Source organism: Gobius niger, assembly GCF_951799975.1.
Source record: "Gobius niger genome assembly, chromosome: 17".
NCBI classification, from domain to species: domain Eukaryota; kingdom Metazoa; phylum Chordata; class Actinopteri; order Gobiiformes; family Gobiidae; genus Gobius; species Gobius niger.
Window position 1 is genome coordinate 6292805 of NC_136868.1, and position 27839 is coordinate 6320643.

General features: G+C 40.9%; 1 protein-coding gene and 1 long non-coding RNA gene across 5 annotated transcripts in view; both read right to left on the reverse strand.

Moving 5' to 3' along the window:
* LOC306976908 overlaps window positions 1-27839 on the reverse strand; it is a 413479-nt gene that overhangs the window by 201636 nt on the left and 184004 nt on the right. Inside the window, exon 2 of the long non-coding RNA XR_013793790.1 lies at window positions 2603-2647. This is a non-coding gene — a long non-coding RNA (uncharacterized lncRNA). The remainder of the gene's footprint in view (window positions 1-2602; window positions 2648-27839) is intronic.
* Window positions 15972-27839, reverse strand: part of LOC306976850 (pre-B-cell leukemia transcription factor 1-like) — a 152117-nt gene continuing 140249 nt past the window's right edge. For all 4 annotated transcript variants that reach the window (XM_079574961.1, XM_079574960.1, XM_079574959.1 and 1 more), the window contains exons 8-9: window positions 25328-25417; window positions 15972-16707 (exon numbers count right to left, since the gene is read on the reverse strand). In XM_079574961.1, coding sequence (XP_079431087.1) covers window positions 16615-16707; window positions 25328-25417 — 183 coding nt within the window. In that variant the 3' untranslated portion in view covers window positions 15972-16614. The remainder of the gene's footprint in view (window positions 16708-25327; window positions 25418-27839) is intronic.

The window sequence follows — 27839 nt, forward strand, 5'->3', positions numbered from 1 at the left end:
TATATTGTGCAGCCCTAACCACTAGCATTAGCCAGTTGGTCATTTTTGTACTCACTACTGCCACCTCAGGTCTTTTGCGTAACTGCAGGTCCTATATTATAGGTGCACTATGCAACTTTTTAGGTGAAAACAAAAAATCTTAATACTTTCGTGCATTTGACCTTTTAATGACTAGGTGGCATTATGGGTGCAGCATGGCACCTTTGCTTTCCCTGACAGTGGCCTTTATGATGCTCCAGGATCAATTGTTTTTAGGAGTTCGTACCAGAAACTGGCCAGAAATCAAAAACAATTGATTCTGGAGCATCATAAAGGCCACTGTGAGGGAAAGCAAAGGTGCCACGCTGCACCTATAACGCCGCTGAGTCACTAAAAGGTCAAATACATGCAAAAAGTTACATAGTGCAACTTTAATCTCTTGCGTGACTTCACTTCAGACCCGAATTAACACCATTTTGAGTGACAGTGCAGGATTTTAGAGGAAGTTGTGGTGAATCGGTCTGGCCTCATTCTACTCATTAGGACATGGCTGGAACATGTGAGGGGAGGATAATACATAATTTTAACATTTTTAAACTATATAGTCCCTTTAAGTAAGGCTAAGGCATCCTTTATTGTCCCTGTAGGGAAAATACGTCCTCTGCATTCGACCCATCCTTATAGGCCGCTGGGGCAACCCGTTAGGACGGCAGTGCCACACCCAGGGACCCATATCCAGATATGGAGCCAGGCTGGTGGTCAGTTTCACCTGGCTGGAGGATTCACCTATTGTGGTAGGGGAAACCGGAGTACCCAGAGAAAACCTACGCCCAGGAAGAACATGCAAACTCCACACAGTAAAGCCCCGTCCAGGTGTGAATCGAACCCGGGACCGTCTTGCTGTGAAGCACAAGCACTAACTGGTTTCGGAGGAACCTGGGTGAACGGAGGAACCCTGTATTCTGGAATCTGAGGACTGGACGGTCTGCGATCTTGGCCCGTCTGCTGAGGGATCCTTCGGCCTGGGTCTCTATAGCCTGTCCGTCCATGGGAGTGGATCTCTCCTTCTGTGGTTCTCCCCAAGGTTTCTCCTTTATCCTGCCGGGTTTTTGAGTTTTTCCTTGCGGTGCTGGAGAGTCTAAGGATGGGGGACGCCCACGCCGCTCGTCGCTACCTCCTATTGGACATTATATTTGCCTGGATTCACCTGAACTTTTAATTGTCATATTTATTGCTCTGTTTTATTGCCTTAATGTTTGGTGCAGCCCTGTGAGGCGACTTCTGTTGTGATATTGGGCTATACAAAACCATTAAACTTGAAACTTGCGCCACCATGGCACCCAAACATCAGACCCTCCAATATAATTATACATGACAAGATCTTATACACATTATAAAACCTATTTTCTTCTTTTGGCATTTTATTGAGAACCCTTTTAAAATTCTTCATCTATTGTAGAGAACTCAACAATAGCAAATCAATTAAATTATTAACTTAAAGTGATTGAAAGTGAAATTTGAAGGTGAACAATGAAGTTACTCTCTTCCCGGTTGGACCTGAAAGCCTCTTGTTTGCGCAGGAGGAGAGCGAGAAAAGGTCTGTCCACAGCAAAGCTCGTCTCATTGGTCAAAGTCATAGCCCTGGGATTCTGATAAGAGATCAGCAAAAGGAGGGATATATTACTTAAAGGGACACTGTGTAACATTTTGGACTATATTGTTGCCATTAGTGCAAAACCTATTGACCAGCTCGACACAGAAAAATACTATTACTGCAGGGAATAGTCGCAAGTCAATTTTACTACAATCCATTCTCACTTACAGTCAGTCCGTGATGCAGATCTTAAGAGGTCGGTAACTCATCACTCTAAAACGCACCCCGAGTCTGTCAATCAAAAACACGATGCCAAATGCCAGACCAGACTCCCCCAATGCTCAGATCGGTGGCTCCCCTGTCTGTGCGAGATAACGGGGGAAACTCAACACGACAGCTGCCTCTTAAATGACAGAGTACATGGTCGCGGCAAGATCACAATGCAAATCTTTAGTGACAACGCAGTCGCCGCTGCCATGTCTTCAAAAAGACGGCATTCCCGTATGAAAATCAGACTGGCCGTGTCCAAACGTGTCACATGACTTCACGTCCTGATGAGACTGACTCTGAGAGGGGCACGTCCGCGGACATTAGCGGCTAACGTGGGGTCATTATCTAAACAGGACCTGAGATGTGGCCGGAGCCTCCTGCCCGTGACATTGACGGTGAGGAGTGGAGGGCAAAAGGCGTGTCACAAAAAGGATTAGACAGTCTCTAGATTGTAGGTGCCATCTTGGGCTCATGGAGGAAGAAGATAAATTGGAGAAGGAAAGAAGTCCTTATACATTTGATTCACGCAGAAATGTGCATCCCCTCCTGGAACCGCCACCTTAACGTGGTGGAGGGGTTTGAGCACCCGAATCCGATCCTGGGAGCTCTGTTGTCGGGGGCTTCGTGCCCCTGGTAGGGTCTCCCATGGCAAACAGGTCCGAGGTGACGGGTCAGACAAAGAGCGGTTCAGAAGCCCCTTATGAAAGACCAACAGACCCGGGTTAGAACCATGAGGCCGTCCTTCAGTGGACCCACCACCTGCAGGAGGAGCCATAAGGGGCTGGTGCAATGTGATTCGGGCAACTCCAACAGCTGCCCCCACAACCCGGCAATGGACAAGTGGAAGAAAATGGATGGATGGATGAAATGTGCATGATTCATTCTCGAGAAGAATCGAGATGTGCAGACGATATTGTCAGAGCTAGAAATGAGTCGCTTTTTACTGCAGAGTCCATTATCGTCCTGAAGGAAGCCGCATTTAAAAAGTAAACAAACAGCTATCTTATCAACTAAACACATTTGAGATAGGGATGGGCGGCTCGATACCAAAGTATCGATATATCGATACCAAACGGCTACTTGAAATAGGCCTCTGTCTCTGCCTCTGGAGCAGTGGTTGGTTACTCGGCTGGTTCCTAGGAGGACTCAGGCAAACCTATCCCTAAAATGGCCGCCATCAGAGTTTTTACAGGTTACTCAAATAATCAAGGCAACACTTCAGGCATGTTTTTAATGAGGGAATGACATAATAACATGATGTAAAGCTTGAAAAAGTTGATTTTGCATAATACCCCCCCTTTAAAGTAAACAGTTTAAATAAATATTAACTTCTGCCCTAAAGTAAGATGCAATAACTTTGTACAATGGGGGTCCTGAGTTGTTTACGTGTCAATTTTTGGGGTCCAGCCAATAAAGTTTGGGAACCCAGAGCTAAAACGAATTTCCCAAAAAATAAAGGCAACATTAAAACATTTAAAAAGACAGAAGTTAACTCATAGTGAGATTCTTCGCTATGATCATTCTACTCTCCTCTAAAACTTCCACCATTAGAAAGCGATTCGTAGCCTCCTCTCTGTACTTATTAAACGTCCCCTTGGGTGTGTTTGTTTGGCAGTGGGAGTGTTCCAGTTTCCAGAGTTGCGATTTTGGAAAGGCTTCTCTTTGGCACTCGCCCGTCTCATTTTGCCTCCCACTGACTCCTAATGAATTCCTCTGATCCCAACTTTCACAAAGACAGCGGTTGGACCAGATTTCACAAATGCGTCATCAATGCTTTTCAAAGGCACCGACCGTGGCGTATCTAAATCATAATTTGCAGTATATTAAAGAGTCTGGGAGTGGGAGTTTGAATGGGGACTCTTGCCTAAAGCTTCCATATTGTAATGAGAGAGATATGGACCTTGTTGGTGCCGGCTCATGCCAGTCTTTAGGCGCCAGGGGATGTTTTTTATTAATGCAGCTAAAAGTTATCAGCACAAGGACATACAGCTACAAATATGGCCAGTCTACACATGAAGTCACTTTTACTGGTGATTGCCACTTCGTAACATTGTATTAGAGATAGTGATGGGCTCTGATGGTTGAGACGTCTGTCCATTAAACCAGTGGTTCTCATCTGGTACCATCACGTTACGATTACAGTCTGTGACCTAAAAAGATGATTTAATTTGTAGTAAAATGAGTTTTCTCTTAAATGAGGCTAGATGCAAGTTGGCCATTATATACTCACTACTGCCACCTCAGGTCATACGTGTAACTGCAGCTTCTATATTATTATGCAAAATCGACTTTTTCAAGCTTTACATCATGTTATTATGTCATTCCCTCATTAAAAACATGCCTGAAGTGTTGCCTTGGCACATTCACGTATTTTTGAGTAATCTGTAAAAACTCTGATGGCGGCCATTTTAGGGATAGGTTTGCCTGAGTCCTCCTAGGAACGCCCCCATCTCCTGGAGACGCCTCCGAGCTTCCGTCACCAACCGAGTAACCAACCACTGCTCCTCAGCAGAACCCCCTCCCCACTGATGCCACAGACAGCGTGTGGAGGGGGCGTGTCTGAAAGGGTCAGAGGTTCTTAAAGAGACAGAGGCCTATTTCAAGACATTCACTACAGCCATTTTGAGAGAGCAATTTTATACAAGGCAGTTATTCTAATTTACTGCATTTACAGACCAACAGAAGGTTTGGTCATCATTGTAGTGTGATATAGACTGGTGCTATGTGATTGAAAAAAGCATAATACCCCCTCTTTAAGTCTTCTTTTGACACAATTTTCTGAAGAAAAAAATGGAATCATGTTTGGTGAAATATCGCAATAATATCGTTATCGCGATATTGCAAAGCCGTATCGCATATCGCAGGTCACATATCGTGCAGCCCTACTAGCTGAGTTTTGTGTTGCTGATGAAGCATTTTGGACGAGAGGTGAAACGTTCTACACTTCAAGCACAGAGATAACTCAAGAACCTGCATTGAAGTTAGTAATGCTAACTTACTAGGGCATCAACTGTTTCCTGTTTGTGTTTTATTCCGATGGAGAGGTAGCTGTGTCTTGCAGGTTTGGTCATCATTGTAGAGTGATATAGACTGGTGCTATGTGATTGAAAAAAGCATAATACCCCCTCTTTAAGCTCGTGCATGACGGCACTTCAGACCCGAAGTGACACCTTTTTGAGTGACAGTGCAGGATTTTAGAGGCAGTTCTGGTGAACAGGTCTGGGCTCATTCTACACATTAGGACATGGCTGGAACATGTAGGGGGCGGAAAATACTTTATTTGAACATTTTTAAACTCTGTATAGTCCCTTTAAATTATAGTTGAATAAACAATTAAATAAGCCTCAAAAAGATGAAATCATAATCAAAACAACTCATTAATGAATATTTTCATTGATGATTTTTTGAGTGTTTATTATTCCTTTTCAGTTGCTCAATATTGAAAGAATTTTTTCTTGGAAAGACGGCGACACAGGGCTGAAAATTGTTCTGTGACCCACTATTGGGCCCCGACCCACCAGTTGAGAACCACTGTAAAACACAGAATTCATTTAAAAAGGTTATTGGTGGTGTTTAAAGCAGTACTAAGTAATTCATGACCCCAGAGTCCATAAGTGCAGCTGCAGGTGTCGTAGCATGTTGCGTTTTTTTACTCATTAATTGTCCGTGAGAGTAAATACTACGCTCACAGAAAAGACAAAGGGAGATAAAGGGGATATTGCACATCCAATTACACAATGGAGATATTTGTTTTCACTCAAACTTGGCTGTAAATACTGTTTAAGTGGTGCTAGCCCGCAGTTAGCTTTGGCTGTTAGCCTGTTAGCTTCTTCTTCATAGTTCTATTAGTGTGTATTGGGGCTTTCGACCTGGTGCAGGGAAAGCTGCAATTGTGGTTTTCCGGCCAAAGACCCCCAATCATCCCATTAACGCCTGCATTACCCCCAGAGGGGCTACGAAAAGGATTTATAAAGGTAAAAAAGTGACTTAGTACTGCTTTAACATTGCATTATTGCATCAATCCTGATCTTTAAGTCACACCTCTGCTACTCTGTCAACTTTCAGTGCTTCCAGACTTAAAAGACAAAAGGAAATACAATCTTTTGAAGAGAATTAATAGACAGGACAGAGTTCATTGCATGTATTACTGCAGCTTTTACTTTATCACTGGCCATTCCTGCAGATAAGTTGGTAAATTGGCTTGCACACTCACCTCATTAGTGCATTTTCCTCACCCCCATTTCAGTTTTTTTTTGGCACATAAATGTAAAAAAAAAAAAAGCCGTAATCACAGCTAAATTGGATTTGCATCTCCCTCTGTGTGTTGCGACTAAATCCCCACAATGCATTCTGGTTTACAACAGCCCCTGAATGCTGCGCACGCGTCCGGCCCTTCTGCTCTTTTCACTCCCGAACACACAGGAGCTGTAGTCTTTGATACCGCCAGAGTGTCCTCCATGTAATTACACTTGATCATGTTTGCATAATGTGATCTGTCAAGCTACGCGTGAGGCCGGCGCTCGCGGGAATCTCCCACTAATCCACAACAACTTGCCGATTCCGAGGCACTTTTCCAGGAGAGGACAATAACACATGGAAGTCTGATTTCTGCAGAGGGGAGATAAGTGCGGCGTGTGGGCCCGTAGTGTGTGTGTGTGTGTGTGTGTGTGTGTGTGTGTGTGTGTGTGTGCGTGTGTGTGTGTGTGTGTGTGTGTGTGTGTGTGCGCCTGGGAGGGAGCGCTCACAGTGTGGAAGAGGAGGAGGCAGCCGGGTGGGGTCTCTCTGTCTGTTGACCTGATTCCAGTCGCTTTATTGCAAATAGAATCTTCAAAAATTCCTAATGGTCGCCTGCAAATCACTGTTATGTCCTTGGGCAAGACACTTTACCTACAGGTTGTTGACGAGGCCGTTGGCACAGATTGGCAGCCATGTTTATGTTAGGGCAGTGGTTTACCATCAGCTTGTGGCTTCGGACACACGTCTCAACCAACAGACCTATTAACAGTACGGCACAACTAAACATGTCACAGTTTGAGAAACATCAGGTACCCCAGCTACAACTTATATTTTTAGCATAAAAAGTTCCATAATGTACCTTTAATTTGGACACTCACTTGTTGAAGTGTAATGTACTTTTTTCAACCTTTAAGCTTCACATGACCCTCAATAATAAGTAAACATCACTGCAACAGGCCTTGTAATGGCTGATTTCTATGACTGTGGTGTAAAGCGTGTCCCATATTCCCAATCGGTTTTCAAATCAAATCAAATCAAATTTATTTATATAGCACATTTAAAACAACTGCTGTTGACCAAAGTGCTTCACAAAAGGTCTACAGTACAGAAAAAAATATAAATATAATAAGAAACAAAACACAATATACAAAACAGCAAAGCACTAACAGCTTAGATTTGGCCAGGTATGTGCTAGACAGTGTTAAAAGCTTTTGCACAAAAATGTGTCTTAAGCAATGACTTAAACTGGTCCAGTGTCTGAGCGGCTCTGATGTGGAGAGGCAGGTCATTCCACAGTTTTGGAGCTGCAACAGAGAAAGCCCTGTCCCCTTTAGTCACATATTTGGAGCGAGGAACCTCTAAAAGCAGCTGATCAGCAGATCTCAGAGCCCGAGCAGGGGCGTGACGTACCAGAAGCTCAGACAAAAACAGAGGAGCAGCGCCATGGAGACATTTAAAGACAACAACCTTATCCTATAATACACAGGGAGCCAGTGTAGAGCAGCTAACACAGGAGTGATGTGCTGTCTCTTTCTGGTCCATGTAAGGAGACGAGCAGCTGCATTTTGAACCCCCTGGAGGCGACGAATTGAATGCTGACAAAGACCAGTGTACACAGAATTACACAGAATTCAGCTTGATAAACAAAGTTTGAAGAAAGTTTAGTGATCTGGTCCAATGCAATTGATAAATACAAAAAACACATGAGTTCAGACCTCTGTGAGCAGCGCTCTGAGCGCGACGCTGCTGCCGTGGTGGATGTGATGTGATCTGGAGGTGTTGGACTGAAGACTAAGGTGTTAAGTCGTGGCCTGAAGGGGATCACGGGGACTGACAAATCTGTTCTGCTTCTGGAACTTCTCTAGTGTGAATCTGAATTCTTCAGAACATTTAAAGGGGTGGTATTATGCAAAATCTACTTTTTCAAGTTTTACATCATGTTATTATGTCATTCCCTCATTAAAAACATGCCTGAAGTGTTGCCTTGGCACATTCACGTATTTTTGAGTAATCTGTAAAAACTCTGATGGCGGCCATTTGAGAGATAGGTTTGCCTGAGTCCTCCTAGGAACGCCCCCACCTCCTGGAGACGCCTCCGAGCTTTCGTCACCAGCCGAGTAACCAACCACTGCTCCTCAGCAGAACCCCCTCCCCACTGATGCCACAGACAGCGTGTGGAGGGGGCGTGTCGGAAAGGCTCAGAGGTTCTGAAAGAGACAGAGGCCAATTTCAAGACATTCACTACAGCCATTTTGAGAGAGCAATTTTATACAAGGCAGTTATTCTAATTTACTGCATTTACAGACCAACAGAAGGTTTGGTCATCATTGTAGTGTGACATAGACTGGTGCTATGTGATTGAAACAAACATAATACCCCCTCTTGATCAATGTCAAGTGTTTTTGTGTTTTTGAGTTCAGGATCTGCTGCTTTTTAATTGACTCTCTGCATAACTTCAAATCATAACAACGCCGCCTAAAAAGTGACTTCCTATTTCAATCCAGCACGCCAAAATAAAAGCACACAGCTCGTCTCATTGATTAGTTCAGCAGGTACTTGCAACATTACAGGAATATAATTAAATACACACATTTAAGTGTCTGTTTTAAGTGTTTTGTCTGTCAATAGTTAGGCAGAGAGAAAGTTGAACTATTGAACTGTTGAACTAATGAATAAGATGGTGCTTTTTTTTTGGCGTGCTGGATTGAAGCAGGAAGTCACTTTTTGGGCGATGTTGTTTTGATTTATAAGTTATGCACAGAGTCAACTATGGACACTTTAGTGTCCCGAGAGCATCACCAAAATATTTAGGTTAATAAAATACAGTGCCTCAAAATCACATTAATCTGTTATCCACCAATGCCAGTCCACAATTAAAAATAAAAGTTTGATCGCCATGCAACTATGAGCCTATATTCTGTACTGTGTCCTTACCAAAATGTTACTATAATTGCTATATTTGAAGACATGGAGACACAGGAAGACCATTTAAAGAGACTAGATGCAAGTTGGTCATTTTATACTCACTAGTGCCACCTCAGGTCTTCCGTGTAACTGCAGCTTCTATATTAAGCACCTTTCTGAGTGACAGTGCAGGATTTTAGAGGCCGTTGTGGTGAACAGGTCTGGGCTAAATATGTAAAGCTATATGTGTGTGTGAAAAATGACAGCATCATTTATTTAAGCAACAAAATGAACTTTTTATTTGGGATAATGCATTGCCAGTACAAATTAAGAGACCATAAAACCTACATCTTTCATCTACTCTTCTCCACAGAAAAAAAAGTTTAAGTTGGAGTTAAAAATACAATGTTTTTATTGTAACACATCTTTACATAAACGCAGAATCCTAAAAGTCGAAATCTGTCGAGAAAAAGGCTCCACGATTCTCCCATAAAAAGCAAGTGAACATTCAAACACCGCAGTACGTTATTTATTAAAGAACAAAAGACATGCAACAAATAAAACATTTCATGTTTTACAAATTGATCATTTTCTTTTCATGTCCTTTTTCAATCCTAAACTGGAAGCATCATCACATGAAGCTTCAAACCCAGCGGTGAAAAGTCCGTATTCCTCTGGGACGCCGAAAAACAGCCGTGTGTGGTGACATTTTGGTGGAAGTGCCGAAGACAAAAGGCTTATAAACAATAGCGTTATTTGTTCAGTTGAGCAAAAGAACACATTATAGAGCAACGTTGATAAGAAATAGGATAAAATAAAATGTGAAGTGTAACGCAGGCCTTTAAAATGAGAGCATCGATCAAAGCATAAGACTCCTGCTTTTGTGATAAACAAATTTCCTCTCAATGCTGGACAAGTTTCCTGCCCCGAGACAAAATGACTGTGTCTGCTGCAAAAGCTAAATACACTGCCTGACCCAAAACCTTCTCCAGCACATCCAAAAGATTCTCAATGGGGTTAAGATCTGGACTCTTTGGCGGCCAATCAATCTCATGCTCCCTGAGCCCAATGAATCCTGGCATCTTAGAATGTGCCCGTGCCATCAGTGAAGGAGAAATCGACTGATGGAATAACCTGGTAGTCAAGGGCTTGTCTCATTCTTTTTGCTTAACCTAGACCTGACCAACTGCAGCAACCCCAGATCACAACAGTTAGTTAAACCTGTTTTTAATGGGGAGACAGTGTGTTTAACTCTGAGGCTGTGTTTCTCTCTGATGTGCAGGGATCTCCAAGCCCTTTGCACAGACCGTAAAAATGTATTCACCTTATTCCATCCACTTTAGCCACTTTTTGCCTCGGATCGGCACTTCCTTTGTCTCAGCACTACCGGTATAGAACGCAAAGTCTGTTCACTAAGCTGAGAATGAGGGAGAATGTGAGGTACAGTAGGTTGATTTGTGTAAAATGTCCGATATTCAGATGCACCAACAAATCTCTTTCTCTTTGCGACCTAAAACCGTCTTTGTGTCTGTGTAGTAACAGATTTTCTGTTGGCGTCTGCAGTCTAAACTACTATGAGAGAAGAGCCGGGCACAAGTCATGGCGGCGCCCACGGGAACATCCGGAATAAGGTGAATATTGTAAAGTATAAAGAGAAAACCCGATAGGCAGATCGATCTCGATTTACCGATCGATCTACGTTCCCACCCTCACCTACGGTCATGAGATTTGGGTCATGACCGAAAGGACAAGATCGCGAATACAAGCGGCCGAAATGAGTTTCCTTCGCAGGGTGGCTGGACGCACCCTCCGAGATCGGGTGAGGAGCTCAGTTACCCGGGAGGAGCTCGGAGTAGAGTCGCTGCTCCTTCATGTCGAAAGGAGCAGCTGAGGTGGCTCGGGCATCTGTTCCGGATGCCTCCTGGTCGCCTCCCGCGGGAGGTGTTCCAGGCATGTCCTAGTGGGACAAGGCCTCGTGGAAGACCCAGGACACGCTGGTGGGACTATGTCTCTGAGCTGGCCTGGTGTGGCCTCGGGGTCCCCCCAAAACAGCTGGAGGAGGTGTGTGTGGATTGGGAAGTTTGGGCATCTCTGCTGAGACTGCTGCCCCCGCGACCCGGCCCCGGATAAAGCGGAAGAAAATGGATGGAATAAAGAGAAAACTCGGGTTCATTTATCAAGATGGGCGCTAAACAGCGAGTGCAAGCTGGGTAGAATATAGTAGCTTTTTGTGAGCGCATTTGAAACTGTGTTTACCACAGAATTACACCCGAATCAGATATGAAAACGAGAGAACGCTGTGTGAGCAACAAAGAGCTCAAATGACTCTTTTGAATGTGCTAATTGTTTTGCACACGAGCAAACGCTTGGTAAATGACTCCCAGAAAGTCAAAGAAAAGAGAGGAAAAAGTGTCATTGTATAGACAGGTTTCATCTGCGGTTTTTGATGGCAATAAACAATTGGGTGGAAAAGAAAAGGCTGGAGACCCCCCGCCCTGAAGTGATTCTGTCCAGGTTCATTAGTCCAATGTGGCCACGCCTTTTCAACCAAAAGGGGAAGCTTTTGTTTAATCTTCACGACAATAGTAAAGTGACTACATATTGTGAACCATTTACTATATTGTGACTTAAAAACATACAAAACTCAAAGAATATGCAATATCTACATCCTGTGTAATCATAGAGCATTTCTGGGCTAAATCATAAAACATGGCGGCACAAAAGCAACAAAGCAAAAATAATATCCAACAAAAACAAGTTATTCACAAAAAAGTCGTTAAATATATCCAAGTGTCGTTTAAAAACTTAGCGTCCACTTCTACGTAACACAATATGAATGTGACTTTTGGTTTGTTTACGGCACAAAGTAATTACTAAAATCCCTTGAAAAGACGCCTGTAAAGCTGAGCCCAGTGTAGAGGATAAAAATTCTGCCTTTTTTTTTTTTTTAGTTTTTTTTTTTTGGTATCAAAGTGTGTAAATGTTCATGAGGACTATTGCGGTGCTCTTGTTTTTTACCTTTACAGACCACTCACTACCTGAAGACTGTACAGAGAAGAAGAACTCGGACAACCAGGATTCACATTGCGGATTTTTGGAGGCGGATGTCACGGAAATGAATGAGAATCAAAAGAATAACTGCAGTAAATTCATCTTTATAATATCTGCTAAGTGCCGTGGATTTAGGAAAAATGTGTGTTTAAAATATACAAGTGCACTAAACATCTGCGGGCTCAAACCGATAACAGAGTGTGGATGCTCTTTTGGCTAAATGGACTGTATTATGCTAAACGTTTTGAGATTTGCTGCTGAAGACAAGACTGAAAAACAGGACTCGCATCGCTGTATGGTAGGGCTGGGACGGCATATCGAAATATGCTTTTGTTTTGACACATACAAGTATTTGCTCGGCCAAACACTGTGACGTCGTAAAATATTGTTTTGTTTTGATAAGTGAGTGACACGGCTATGCTATAACTGTTGGCTTATGTACTGCTAGCATTAAACAAATATTTCTTCACAACAAAGTGACAAAGTTTAATCACTTCGCTTTACTTCTCACTAGGGCTGGGCACCGTTACATTTTCTTCGATACCAGTACTTTAAAGGGACTATACGGAGTTTAAAAATGTATTATAGTATTATATATCAGAAAACAGAACAATAATGTTAATTTATTCCACAAAAGACTACTTATTTTAAATTTGTCATTTATTTGAGCTGAAACAATCAAGTAAATTTATTTAATGCTGTCCCTGAACCACCAACTTGGTCTCTAAAGATATGGAGACTTGAAGGTTCTTGAAGGTTCTTATTGTGCCTCTAAACCAGGGGTAGGCAAGTTTGCTTCGAGGAGGGCCAATTTTCATCATTGCCAAAACAGCAATGGCCGAACCTCACCATTGTAGCTCAAAGAACCATTTCCTGTAAATGCCAATGTTTTACATTATATATGACATATTGGGATGTTCAGCCAGGAAACTTAAGAAATGCTGACAGAATTTCCCACTTTTCAGAGTACTTTAACAGGTATTTAATCTCTTACTTGTATAACAATATTTCTCAAAATCATCTTCTGGGCCGGACGTTGCCTACCCCTGCTCTAAACTAACCTCTAAACGCAATGACCACTTGCGAGAGGGAAGAGAAGAGGTCGACTGATGTTGTTAGCATTTGGCCTCTCCCAAACATGTCCCTATAGCTCCAAACGGGGGTGAAGTTGGAAGTGACCACCCTCTTCCACGGGCACAAAGACCAGAAAGGTACGCATCAACACGTCTAAGCTCCGGTAAGAATATACATCAGTACGGAAAAACGGTGGCCTGTTCCTTTAAGCATTATAGGCTCTGACAGGTCAAACTAACAACTTAATTAACCCCATCGTGAGATTAACGACGTTCAGGTCCCGAGAGAAAGAGATGTAGCCTATAGCCGGTCCCGTTACGGCTCGGATCGGCACTCGCTTAGCCATAATTGCGTTAACGTGACCAAAACAAAAGCACATGTTCACCCCTCACTCCCCCACAACAAGATGATACGCAATAGTCTGCATTCAGAAACACAAGGTCGGGCCCATAGTACTTTTTTCGGTACCTGTATTCAATACCTTTTCCGATACCAGTAGTACCTAAACTTATTTTTCGATTCCACCCTTGTATCAATTAAAGGTGCCCAGCTGTCGTTCTCTATAATATTGAACATTAGTGTATTGTATGGCAGAACAAATCATATCCCGTCTGAAGCAGCGTCCCAGCCCTACAATATGGCACTTAAAACAATAAAAACCTGTGTGGGATTTGGTTACCAGCAATTTTTTGGTTGGTTTGAAATTATTTTGTCTAACTACCTTTCTATACAGACAGGTCAAGATGTATATAAGCAAAATTAAATAATATCGAAATGAATACGCCACTAATCACCATTATCACACGTCTATTATCTTTAACTTACTGAAATATTGTGCTTTTCTAGTTCTTTGAGCGAATGAACAAGAACCCGGCGAGACGTCTCTTCACTAGTCTAAAGAATTTGCACAAATACTGGATGTAAAACAATTCATTTACATAATAGATGGCTGTATTATTAAGCTCGAAAGGATACACGTCATATTCTGAAACTCGAAACCTGGACAAAATGAAGATTTTTGTGACACAGAAAATAACTCAAATCACCTTAACAACTTTGGCACTAGATAGAAGATAAAACAAGAACGGTGAAAGTGAATGTGTGGATGAAGCGGAGACTGTTTGATGCAGGAACCATTTACTCCAGGGTCAAGTGCGTTTGACCGACTTTCAGATTGGATTGGAGCAAAGATATAAAAACATTGTCTTATTTCACAAGCTTGTCTCGTCATATTTGAGTTTGACAATTTGATGTTATTGCTTTCACATTTGAGATGTGTTATTCCTACAGTATTCCCTATCTATCCTCAGTATGTTATAAAAACTAGATATAAATAAACTGAATTAAGGCCTATTCATACTCCACAAGACAAGAAGAAGACAAGAAACATGCGGACGTTTTGGGCGAGGACGAGAAGGAAACAGAAGAGCCTGGCGCTACCTGCGTTAAAGAGGCGAGTGATGAAGAAAAAAGTGGTTCAGGCTCGTGGACAGAGGAATACCAGGCTTGTACATCTTAGACCTTCATCAAACACCGGGAAACGTCACCAACATCTTCAGTGAAGGTTCTTGGATGGACAAAACCCGCACTGAGAGCTACACAGACGTCAAACAACATGGTTTTACCGAGTGACACGGAGGTAAACTGCTTTTAACGTTTTCTAACGTAATATACCAGCGGGAGATGTGGCTAAACAGGAAGTCAATCTTCAAAATGTTTGCAATATCGTGACTGATACGTTTTATAATAGTTTGAACTCAAATGGCTCATTTTATTTAGGTCTTGTTTGTTTTGGCTGCGGAAAAAGGGGGCGTGGCAGTTCAGCAGCAACACGTCTTATGGAGTATGAAATGTCAGAGCTCAGACGAACTTTGTTCTCGTTCTTTTTGCCTCAAGAACAAGAACAAAGCTCTTGCGTCTTGTGGAGAATGAAGAGGCCTTTAAAGTGGACATATCCTTCATTATAAGCTACTAAACTTGCTCTTGTGCATGAGATGTTTTATGTGTTGTAACTTCGAATGATTTCTGTGAAACAAAAGAAGACTTTATCAATACTATTGGTTGGAGCGCCCTCTGCTGGAAACAAGGGGAATTAAACATGCTGAAAACTGTTTTGAGTCTATGTATGTTTTTGAGGAAGGTTCTTGAGTTATAATCTGGGATGATTGGAGCGTCTTTCATCTCCCCCCGGTGTCTCTGGCCAGAAAACCACAATTGCATTTTTCCTGACTCTGGGTCGGAGTCACCAATACACACTAATGGAATCACAAGGAAGAAGCTAACAGGTCAACGGGCCAAAAATGCGCACCTACTGCTAATAAAGTATTATTTACTAAAGTTGCTACTTCCGGAATTAGCGTAGCTGCTGCGTCGACTCGGACGTTAGTATAGTAGTAGTATAACGTCCGATGTAGAGATTTTGGTAAATATTACTTTTAATGGGCCTGATAAACAAGTATGTTTAGTAACAGAAATATTGATTGTGGTATTGAAGAGTTTTTTTGCAGTTTCTATGCGAACCTGGAAGTAGAGCTGTGACGTCACCACTTAACAAACGTATAGAATCACGAAAAAGAAGCTAACAGGCTAACGGGGAATGCTAACTGCTAATACTTAAACAGTATTTACAGCCAAGTTTAAGTGAAAAAAATTGATCTCCATGGTGTAAGTGGATGTACAATATCCCTCTGTCCCTATTTCTGTCAGTGTAGTATTTACTCTCACGGTCAATTAATGAGTAAAAAAAACATGCTACAACATTTGCAGTGGCGCTTATGGCCTCTAGGGGCATGAGTTACTTAGTTCTGCTTTAAAGTTTCCAGCTCAGACCACGGACTAGATAAAGTTTAGCTTGGCTAGTCTGAGCTGGAAGTCTATAGAAGTACAGACGATGACTCAAGAACCTTCATCTGAGACATACAAGTCCTGTACGACTGACACAGAAATTACATGATATGTCCCTTTCAAAAGGCTAATTTCATTCTTTGTTTTGTCTACAACGTTCCTGAGATTTGATTTATTGCGTGTACATGTGGTTCTGTATTGGTGCTCGATTGTTGCACATTTGCTTTATAAATAAATAATGTAAAAATGTTTCCAAACAATAATGGAGGGCGGATAATCCAACGTTTCAGGAGGCGATAAATATGGGGAAACTTTGTCTTAAAACAGGTCAATCCGCAGACCTGGAGTATCATGGTTCCTACATCAGGGCAGTCCGTTTCCAATTACAAAAGTGGTATTTGCTGTGTAGAGGTAGTGATCGCATCTCAATCTACGACGAGTGGGCCTTTCCGCTGCAAACCGTGTGACCTCATGACACCAGAAAGACAAAAAAAGAAACGAAACAGTCTGGACACGAAACTGTACAAAGTCTGAAGATTCTGAGTCCCATCTCAGGCTGCGCTGATGGTCCCGCTCAGCTACAAAGAGTCCAGTCCTGAAGGGTCCGTGGGAGGGTTTTTGAGATAAGATGAGGGGTATTTGGAACAGGGCAGAGACGGGCATCAGTTGGAGGTGTCGGAGTGAACGCTGCCGGGGCCTTCTGTGGGTGAGGTGACTGAGGAGGGAGTGGGGGCGTCCTGCCAGCCGCCATTTGCCTGGAGGGAGAAAAGAAAAAAGATAAAAACTTAAAATCTGTGTATTTCCAAGACGTTCCTTCAGTTCTACATTTCTTCTGGATTGCAAACTTGCATTTATATTATACCCCTCCTGTGGGAAGGAATAAGTTACTTATTGTACACAAGATACATCTTTTTTTTTTACTATTTAACTGTTTGCACATTTCCTGTCTTTTTTGCACAACCTGAGTGATCTTATTGAATGCAGAATCTAAGAAGTGAATTTCTCATCAATAAAGGATTATCTTATCATATCTTGGGGCAAACCTTATAAACCAGGGGGTCATACTAGGTTTAATTAAACATACTAAATTCTCAAAGCTATCAGTTGGGCTTGTGTTTCTTTCTTTTATTCCAGCTAGTACTAAAAGGGCATACATAAAGTGTAAATATTAGACTCTAAAATCAAGGACAAAATGACCTATTTCAAGAAAATTTCACTTAATTCAAGGTTACTTTTTGCAGTGTGGTCTTCGCAAACACACCAAGTCCAGATGACTCTCCTTTAACCCCTTAACTCCCACCTGAACCGAGCACATTTTCTCCAGTTTGGCTTTACCCCAATCCAAAAGCTTCTGGAAAAAAGGTGTGAAAATAGCGACAGAACTGAGACGAAAACAATGATGAAGATGTGACAAAAAAAAGTGATGAAACTTTGACAAAAAAGTGAGAAAAAATGACAAAAATGTGACCAAAATGTGATGAAAAAAACAAAAAAAACAAAAAACAAAAATGTGACAAAAATGTGACAAAAAAAGACACAAAAATGACAAAAAAAATGACAAAAAAGTGACGAAAAATGTGACATAAAAAGACAATAAAATGACATAAAAAGACAATAAAATGACAAAAAAATGACAAAAAAGTGACGAAAAATGTGACATAAAAAGACAAAAAAAAAGACAAAAAATTGACAATAAAATGACAAAAAATGACAAAAAAATGACAAAGAATGTGACAAAAATGTGACAAAAAAATGACAAAAAAAGTTACAAAAATGAGTTAAATACCCACCCCAAAAATCTGGAAAATAAATCTGATGACGTGAGGAAAAAGATCCATTTAGATGAGTTTTGTAGATCTTTCAAATGAGGTGTTACACTGGCCTACAGGATTTGGGTTAAGATGAACTGGAGAAAATGCTCTCGGTTCAGGCAGGAGTTAAGATGTTAAAAAGCTCGCTCTTATACTCAAATTTGTGAACATACTAAGTGTTACAGTGTTGTACATCACACGATCGACCCCCGAATATAAAAACATACAAGAACTGACAATATTTTCAGCATTTCTGTATTGATTTAGATCTCTGCCTGCAATCATGATTCTCAAAATGGAGGACACTGGAGAACAGGCACCAAGAGCTATGACTAATTGTTGCGTGCCGATTCATGCATGTTCATACACACAACACGTTTGTTTGACTCACTTTCCCCACTAAACAAATCAGGGGAAAATCTAACTTGAAATAGAGCGAGCTCATAGCAGTCATCACTTGATTTGGCGTCTTATGTTCAGATGAGACGGCAGAGTTCAATGTCCTGGGGGAAAACGAGCGAGCGATCGCAGCCGGGAATGCTGGGATATCGAGATCACGGCCCTAAGCTATGACTTAAGCCGCTGTAAATCTGAACTCTATTAGAGAGGAAAGATAAACCGGGACAAATGAGGGGCTTGTATGTCGGATGTATATTAAAAAAACAAAACAATACAGTTGGGTTTGCACTGGAGCAGAAAGAAGGATTTCTAGATGTGGCCGTCAATACGAGGGGATTTATTCAGATAATGAAAAGGGCGGCGCTTCCACTGGAAACAAATCTGAACGTGCCGATAATTTCAACAGACTTTTTTTTGTTTTTTTTTAGCCTCCTTCGCCGAGGTGTATTTTCTCCGCCAAACAAAAGAGCCGTCTGACTTCTCCGGAACACAGTCGAGTATAAAAATATGTAAAGTCCCGTGTCTCAGTGACAGTGAGCCGGCAGCAGACAGAGGTTTCGGCTGCTACATTATGCATCACGGAGCTTCTTTACAGCTTTAAACCTGAATAAAGCGGCGTTTTGTGGCAGTGTAGGACGTGCTAGAGCGGGCAAGCGTCCAAGGAGAACAAGCCCGAGTCAGGCCAGGGAATACGTTAGAGCAGCCCGGGTCTGTATGCCCTCTTTATGCAGTCCACAATGTGAGCTGATTGTTTACATTCTTACTGCAGCACATTGGGCTTTGCAGGTATTCTATTCTTTGTAAACAACTAAATATCTTGACTCTGGGCGGCTTTAGTGCGTTTAAAACCTTGAGAACACTACAGATCTTAAAAAAAAATCTTTAATCGAGCTCTTTATGGCCTTTGAAATTAATTAATCGCAATTAATCGCATATAATTATGATTTATTTAGGGGATGTATTTATTATTAGAGGTGTATTTTTGATGCTTCTTTGTATTTTTCTACATTGTAACTTATTTAAGTGGAGATGTGAGGCCTGTGTGATCGTTTCAAACACTACGAAGACAACAGCAGTTTGATTTATTTTGGAGAATGATCTTTTTAAATGAGTTGATGTCGGCTTAACTGTGTGAATAAAAAGGTTTGACAGTAAAATTGACAGAAAAAACTGTATAACAGTGTTTAAAGTAAAGTGTGATTAATTTCGATTCATATTTTTAATCACATTAAACCTTGTGCAATTATTAATTCATAGAAATCAATAAAAAAAAAGTCCTGGTCCGAGAATGTATATACTATATAAATCTATATTTTCAATGCACCACCTATTTTGATACACTCTTGTTGGGCATAATTTGTAAAAATGCTCGAAGTTACACGACCATTCAAAAGTTCAGGGGCCACTTAACATATCTTTAATTTTGAAAGAAAAGCACAGATTTTTCTTGAAGGACAACATTAAAGTCATCATAAATACAGTCTAGACATTGTTAATGTCGTGAATGCCAATTCTAGCTGGAAACAGGTGATTTTACTGGAATACCTACACAGGTGTGCAGCTCCAGTGTCTCATGGTACATTGTATTAGCTGATCGTGTTAAAGGGTAATTGATGATTAGAAAACCCTTATGCAATTATGCTAGCACTGCTGAAGACTGTCGTGCTGATCAGAAGCTACAGAACTGGCCAGGGTGACCCAAACTTTAGACCGGTAGTGTATATTTTATAGCTTCTGGTTAAATGTAGGAGGACAGTGTGAGCAAAGCCATGTCAAATTTATCTCTTTCTGAAATGTGTAAAAAACATAGCTTTACAATTGGTATCACTTTATTTTACACTACCTTGATACATTGTACAAAATGTAGTACAATGTAATGTGCTCTGCAACATTCTGTAATAACTTGTACTTATGGGTTAGATACACAAAATTGTATTAGTACTTTGTAGGTACATAATGTGATAGGACACGAGACCCTTTGGGTTAGGACTCAAGGTTAGGATTAGAGTTATGTCTCATTACATTATGTACCTACAAACTACAAATACATATACATTGTGTATCTAACCTACAGGTACAAGTTATTACACATTGTTACAGAGCACATTACATGGTACTTAATGTAATTAGGTAAAATGTATCACGGTACTGTAAAATAAAGTGTTACCTCACAATAATTAATGAATGAAAATGGCCCTCACTGCAATTATTGAATAAATTTGTTCACATTTTTAGTTCTAGCATGAAATAGATCAGGCATTTTCTAAACAAAACAACAATGCCAAAATTATGAATTGCATAATAGCATAATTCCTGATCAGATTAGAGATTTGGTTTGTATAATCAATAATAATATAACCCTTTCATGTGACTGAGGATTAACACCTTGCTTATAAGAATAAAGCCACTCAGTAACTATAAAATGCTAAAAAGTTCTTTTTTTGCCACAATTGTTTTGGCACGATTTGATCATAAAACTGATCCATATTTTTTGATTCATTTAAATGTATTGTACAGTGTTGAAATGCTTCAGTAAAACATCACAAGTGTTGTTTTCTCAATATTTAACCTTAATTTAATCTCAAAACTCAACACTGAAACACTTAATGCAAAACAGTGAATGAACTTCTCACTGTTTTTTTTTTTCATATCCCAAAGTTTGAAAGTATTAGCTTCAGTAACTTTAATATTGGAGTAATTCGAAGCATGGAATTGTATATGAAATCCAGCATGAATTTCAGAATCCAAATTTAAATAAAGTACCCTTTCGAGGCAGTGTAGGTCGTGCTAGAGCGGGCAAGCGTCCAAGGAGAACAGCCCCGTGAGGCCATAACGGGGTGAGAACATGTCGGCGACCTCTGGGGTTTAGCACAGCTGGCTCCTATTTGAATACATTGCTTTTTTTTTTTTCCTCCCTCCGCTCAAATATCTCATCTGATTACCATGAGGGCAGTGGGTGGGACCTCCCCGTGATACGGCTGCTGTCAGGGCCATTACCGCGGCTCCGCTGGGATCAGAGCAATGGGCTGGGATTGCTGTCCCGAGCCCGCACTCGCGCTCCCTGGGTCTGTCCCATCGATTTTCCCCTGTACCACGCGGCCTGTCGCTGTGGATTTCCCCCTCTGTTTACAGCCGCCAGCCAGGCCCCCGCCCCCTTCACTGACACACGGCTTTATGGGACTGAAGTGATGCAGAGGGCAACGCAAAACCACATCCACAGTCTAGTTTCCTATTGAGAACGGCATACTCTTTAGCCTCAAATCTAATATTCTCTTCATTTTATCATGTACATATCTATAGAGGAACATATTTAAATGTCATACTTTGAAATGCATCATTACTTTTGTTACTTGTTTGCATTTCCTTGGTTCTAATGACATAATATCCCCAATTGTGGAACTAATTAAGGTTTTCTTATGTTAAAGGCATTATATTTTTTTGCTCGTAGTGAAGCAAAATTAGTTTTGTCCTCATTAAGTATATTATAAAATCATATTTGTGGGGAAACATGGCACATATAATTATTGCATTTGTATCAATCATTAACTTGTGGGTGAGTTTTCCAGCATTTCTATGACAGTGACCCTGAAAAGTGACCCTGCCAGTTGTGAAATGTGCCGATAAACTCATCCCTGTGAAGAAATGAGGAATGAGTGTGGACCACGACTAGCATTTAATTTAGTGGCTTCTTCTTCATTGTTTGTAATTGCCTTGAATTACCAGACATTTAGAATTCACTTCACTACAGCAGTAACTAAATAACTTGAATGCCACAACGTGCCCACCAGAATATAAAGAACACATGTGAATTTGTGAGATATTATCAGCCGCTCCCTATACCCTCATAACACGCTGGCGTAGAGCGGCACCACATGGAAGCCAATGTGACTGAACAGCATTGGAAGTTTTATTAACGCAGCTGACAAAAAATGGCCCACATTCAATGAGAAAGATGAAAAACAAGAGTCAATGGCCGATGCAACCGATGATACAACGCACTGGGAGTCTCTGTGCCGCACGAGGAGACTTCGCGCACAGTCCGCCGCCCGATACAAATGCAGTCAATTTACTGCAAACTTAAGTTCTGACCAAACGTTGGTGTCATGTCGTGTTATCTGGTGCCATTAAACATTTTTGCTTACCGCACCAAAATGGCTTGATATACTCGCTCCAACATACTATATGGTGATTTTGATATTTGTGCATTCAGCACACAGACAAAACTAGGGCTGGGCGATAAATCGAATTAATTCAATTCATTAATGCTTAAAAACAGACAATTTGGAAAATGGCTAAATCGTAAAATCGAGTCCACCGCTCTGTGTCCCCCAACGTGCGGCCAATTTAGCAGCGTTTCAGACGTGAAAGGACATCAGCGGAGAAGCAGAGACTTTCTGACAATCTGCTGCTTCACAAAGGCGAGAGTTGTGTTTTAAGAGGACACAGTGGAGTTTTCTTCCTCTGAAACAGAGTTTCCCACTTTCCTCTGGTCTGCTCCCGGGCCTTTCTCTCACTCTGCTCTGAGCGGACCATTTAACTCCGCCTCTTTCCTTTGAGTCTCCATGGAGACGGTTGTCAATCACAGCAGAGGCACGAAGACGATAAAACTAAAGCACTTTTGAAAAATCCATGGTTTATTAAGAGGTTTTACTTTTGAGAGCAGACAAGGAAAATGTAAAACAGAAATAACATTTTTTAAATAAAGGGTGATGTTTCTTAATGGGCCTAATTGTAGCTACATTATGAAATATTAATGAGCAGGACTCTGAGCAGTTTTCTTCAAAGATTAGGAGACTTTTTAAAGATTATTTCAAATGAAATCGATTAAAATCGTAATGTCCAAACTGAGCAAAAAAAAAATGTATATTTTATATTTTGGCCATATCGCTCAGCCCTAGACAAAACCTAAACAAAGACAACATTTTGCTCGATTTCTTATAAACAGACCTGAACCTCATGCTAATTGACACAATAATTACACCCAATAAAGGATCAGTTCTGCCTTAGCATGATCTTGTATCACCTTATATTCTACTGGTTATTGCACCATAATGTTAAAGTTAAAGTCCCCTTTCTCCCCCTCCTCTCAGCAGCGTCGCCTGTAGCTGCTTTCGCCTCTTTGTCCCGTGTGTCCGCTGGGCTAATGCTAATCGCAGGTGCGCCGCTGTGAGGGCTGTGTAGGTGTGAGGAGTTAGCTCTGAGCTAAAGGGACACGACAGCCGCCCCCGAGCCCCCGCACACACACACTGTCCAAAAGAGCAGCTGCACAGGTTATTTCATTGATCCGTGTGGCGAGGCTGGAGTGTTGTAGCCAAATAAGTCATAGCTGGAAAAAATGAGTGGGTTTGTACTGTCTTAAAAGAAGATCAACAATGGAACAAGCTTTAACTCACTTAGAACAGTCAAAGGCAAGAAAAATCATTCTTGTTCCATTTTGTTCCAGTCACTTTTTTATTTAAGGATATTTCTCACTTGCATTATGTTATTTTCCCCATTTGCGGCAAATTTATCTGATTTTCCAACTGTATGAAGCAAAATAGTGGTGAATGAATTTGACTGGGATATTACACCGGAAATATGACCGTCTTAAATGAGATAAATGACTTAAAATTGCTTGAATTAAGGCATTTTATCTCTAAGATGAAATAAAAGATGCTAATGCCAATGGAACAAGCACGAATCCCACTTGAAATCAGACAAATTAACTTTTACATTTAGAAATATGTAGTTTTCACATGAAATTACACAAACTAGTCTAAATTTGGAACAGAATGTGCTTGTTCCATTGGAGAAAAGAGGTTTTATCTCATTTAAGAATAGACCAAACGTACTCAAACTTTAGTTTGGCAGCTGTTCTTTCCCTGACAAATTTTAATTTTTAAACCCACGAAAGACGACTGAATATGTCCAGCTAAACTCATGCAAGAATCACATTGATTTAAAGGACATGTTTACAGATGTATAAAGTGTTAGCAGGTTTTATACCATGGTCTGGGTGAATACTCGATTCTGATTGGCTGGAGGGAGCAGCAGACGGGCAAATATGCGAGAAAAAAACAATAAAAACTCTTAAAAACAACAATCAATATTTCTGAAACTCAACAGAGAGTGACTGAACCTACTTATTTCTCAGACTCATTAGCCAAAAATGCCGCACCTACTGCGAAAAAAGTAATATTTACTAAAGTCACTACATCCGGGCTAGCGTAGCTGCTGCGCCGTTAGCATTTATCTCCGCTAACCCGGATGTACAGATTTTGGTAAATGTTACTTGTTAATGTTAATGTTAAATGTTAATGTTAAGTCTGTTCAGTAACTCTCCGTTGAGTTTCAGAAAAATTGAAGAGTTTTTTGTAGTTTCTCGCACATCTCGGGACCCGGAGGTAGAGCTGTGACATCACCACTTATGTGACGTCACGACTTCCGCTTCTGGGTCCTAGCAGACCGGCTAATACACGAGAAAAAACAACAACAAAAACTCTTAAAAACAACAATCAATATTTCTGAAACTCAACAGAGAGTTACTGAATCTACTCATTTCTCAGACTCATTAGCCAAAAATGCCGCACCTACTGCTAAAAAAGTATTATTTACTAAAGTCGGTAGTTCTGGGGTTAGCGTAGCTGCTCCGTGGTTAGCATTTATCTCCGCTAAACCGGAAGTAGGTGCGGCATTTTTGGCTAATGGGCCTGATAAATACGTCTGTTCAGTAACTCTCTGTTGAGTTTCAGAAATATTGACCGTGGTATTAAAGAGTTTTTTGTAGTTTCTCGCACATCTCGGGACCCGGAAGTAGAGCTGTGACGTCACCACTTAACAAACGTATATCACTCCACTGCAGCTGTTTCTATAGTAACGATAAACAATTGAGCTGGAAGTAGCTTAAGGTAAAACAGCTTAAAAAGTGAGATAAGGACCTGCCCAGGATGATTTGTTATCGACATCATGCTACGTAAATAACTGCAGACTTTGCTTTACGATTTCTTGAGAGTCCAACACAAAAAAGTCAAAGCTTCTCCACGGTACACAAATATTCTTGAGTCTTATGTAAATATATCTCTTGTGCCCGCGCTGAGGGGACCGACCACAGCGGAGACAAACCCCCCCCCCCCCTGTATCTGCCCCCTGGTGCTGAAATAATTGTGTGAGAGGGAGCAGTGCTTACGTTGATGCCCTGCGGACTGTACATCTGGGCGGCTGTGAGCGCTTCACTGTATCCGCCTGTCTGACTGATAACATGGCGAAGGGTATCCACCTGGAGAGGGCAAAACAAAGCAAGGTCAGGGGCGACGGACAAAAGACGACCGGCAGCTGCACATTCAAAATGCTGAGTTATATGTGTTAACATTTCTGACTAAAAAAAACTAAATTGGAAGATCCCAGTCCTGTCTTTGAAACCACACTTTTCACAAAAAACTTCACCAATATTTTCCTATTCAATTTACAGAGAAAACAATCACAATTTCTCTTTTTTTGACATCCTGATTTCCTAATGTGTCGGCCTAATTGTGCATTTTTGATATAATTTGTGCCGTTATGTTGACATTTAAGGGGAGACTCTACAGGCAAAGCTTTTTTTTTCCGTCTTTTTTTTTCAATTTTCAGGTTTTGAGCTTAATCTTTACAATAACATGTGAATAATAATGTGTCATAGATTTATTTTATCACATTGGTACGACAACATCTCCACATCAGCAACACCTACAGACTTCAAACTTTCCAGCCTTTGACTAATAACAATTTGGAATTTTGAAGTTATTTTTTTCTCTTAATCCCTACCTTTACCGGGCACATCTTTTCCAGTTTCACTCAAATGTAAAAGCTTCTCGACTGGTGAGTTTACAGCCTATAGGTCAGGGGTAGGCAACGTCAGGCCTGCGGGCCAAATCCGGCCCTCCAGCACAGAACCTCTGGCCCTCAAGATGATTTTGAGAAACATTATTATGCAAATAAGAGATCAAATTCCTTTTACAGTACTCTATACATGCAAGGAATAGTGTCAGTGTTTTAAAAATGCCCTGGCAGAATATCCCACTCGGTCCTACAGTAAAACAGTGAAACTCAACTGGTGGGTCAGGGCTTTTTCAGTGGGTCACAAGTCTACAGGGAACTTTTTTCAATTTGTTCCATCTGAAACTGCATGGAATTTCAGATTTATAGGCATATCTACTGCTTGTTCAATAAAAACTTGTGTGGGAAGACTCAATACTTTGTACGATATATGACAAATTAAGGTTTTATTTGGGTTATTTGGGCCGGTCATCCGAGGGTAACGTTAGGGCCTGACTTGGGAACCACTGATGTAAAACTGGCATTTGCAGAAAAAAGTTATTTACTTTTGGCTACAATGTTGAGGTTCGGCCCTTGGTGTTTTGGTGATGATGAAAATCGGCCCTCTTCAATGCAAAGTTACTATAGGCCAATGTAATGCCTCATTTGAAAGCAAAGACCTACAAACTTTAAAGGAATAGGCCACCGTTTTTACATACTGAAATATGTTCTTACCTAACCTTAGACGTGTTAATATATACCCGTCTGGTCTTTGTCCGTGCGCTCTGTCACGCAAACGGAGCACATACATAGCATGTCGATTTTATAAGCAAATAAAAAGGGGTACTATATTGTGAGGCGTAATGATACGAGGAGCAAAACGTCCGCGCAGTAACTCTAAAGACATTCCCCCGCTCACTTCCGTCAATAACCTTTAGGAGTTACTGCGCGGACGTTGTGCTCCTCGTATCATTACGCCTCACAATATAGTACCCCTTTTTATCTGCTTATAAAATCGACATGTTACATTTCTGTGTAAATATACTTCAAATGAAAACACTTCATGTAACTTTATTTAAATAGGGAACACGTGGAAGAGCTTGGTAGCTTCTATCGTGAGCTTTTTTGGAGCTATATGACATGTGGGAGAGGCTGCGTATGTGCTCCGTTTGCGTGACAGAGCGCACGGACAAAGACCAGACGGGGATATATTAACTCGACTAAGGTTAGGTAAGAACATATCTTAGTATATAAAAACGGTGGCCTATTCCTTTAAGCTCTTCTTCCTCATTTTCATTATCACGTTTTCGTTGTTTTTTTGTCGCATTTTTTCCACATTTTTATTGCTATTTTTGTAGCATTTTAGCCGCATTTCGTTTTTGTGTGTGTAACGTAGATGTGACCGAAACACGTCAAATAACAGATACAGATATGATGAAAACACAACCAAAAAGGACGAAAACGTGACAATCACAATGAGGAAGACGCTTAGAATGAAAACATTACAAAAATGCAAAAAAAACAACAAAAATGTGATAACAAAAACAAGGAAGAAGCTTACATGAGTTCTGTAGGTCTTCTTTTTTTAAATGAGGCGTTATACTGGCCTACAGGCTGCGAGCGCCAGACGAGAAACTTTTACATTTGGGTAAAGAGGAACTGAAGAAAATATTCTCGTTTAAGGCGGGGGTTAAGAGGTTAATATCTACAACGAGATATCCAAAATCCCCTCTGAAAAAGTCTTTGTAACTAATATGTCAATGAAATAAAACTATGAATTTAAACCTGGCTCGATCCATTATTCATATTTCATAAGTAATCTATAGAGTTCGGGAATGTGACGTCATATCGCTAAGCATTATGGGATTAGCAGCAATTGTAAACTAATGATTTTAAAAGTTAAAATA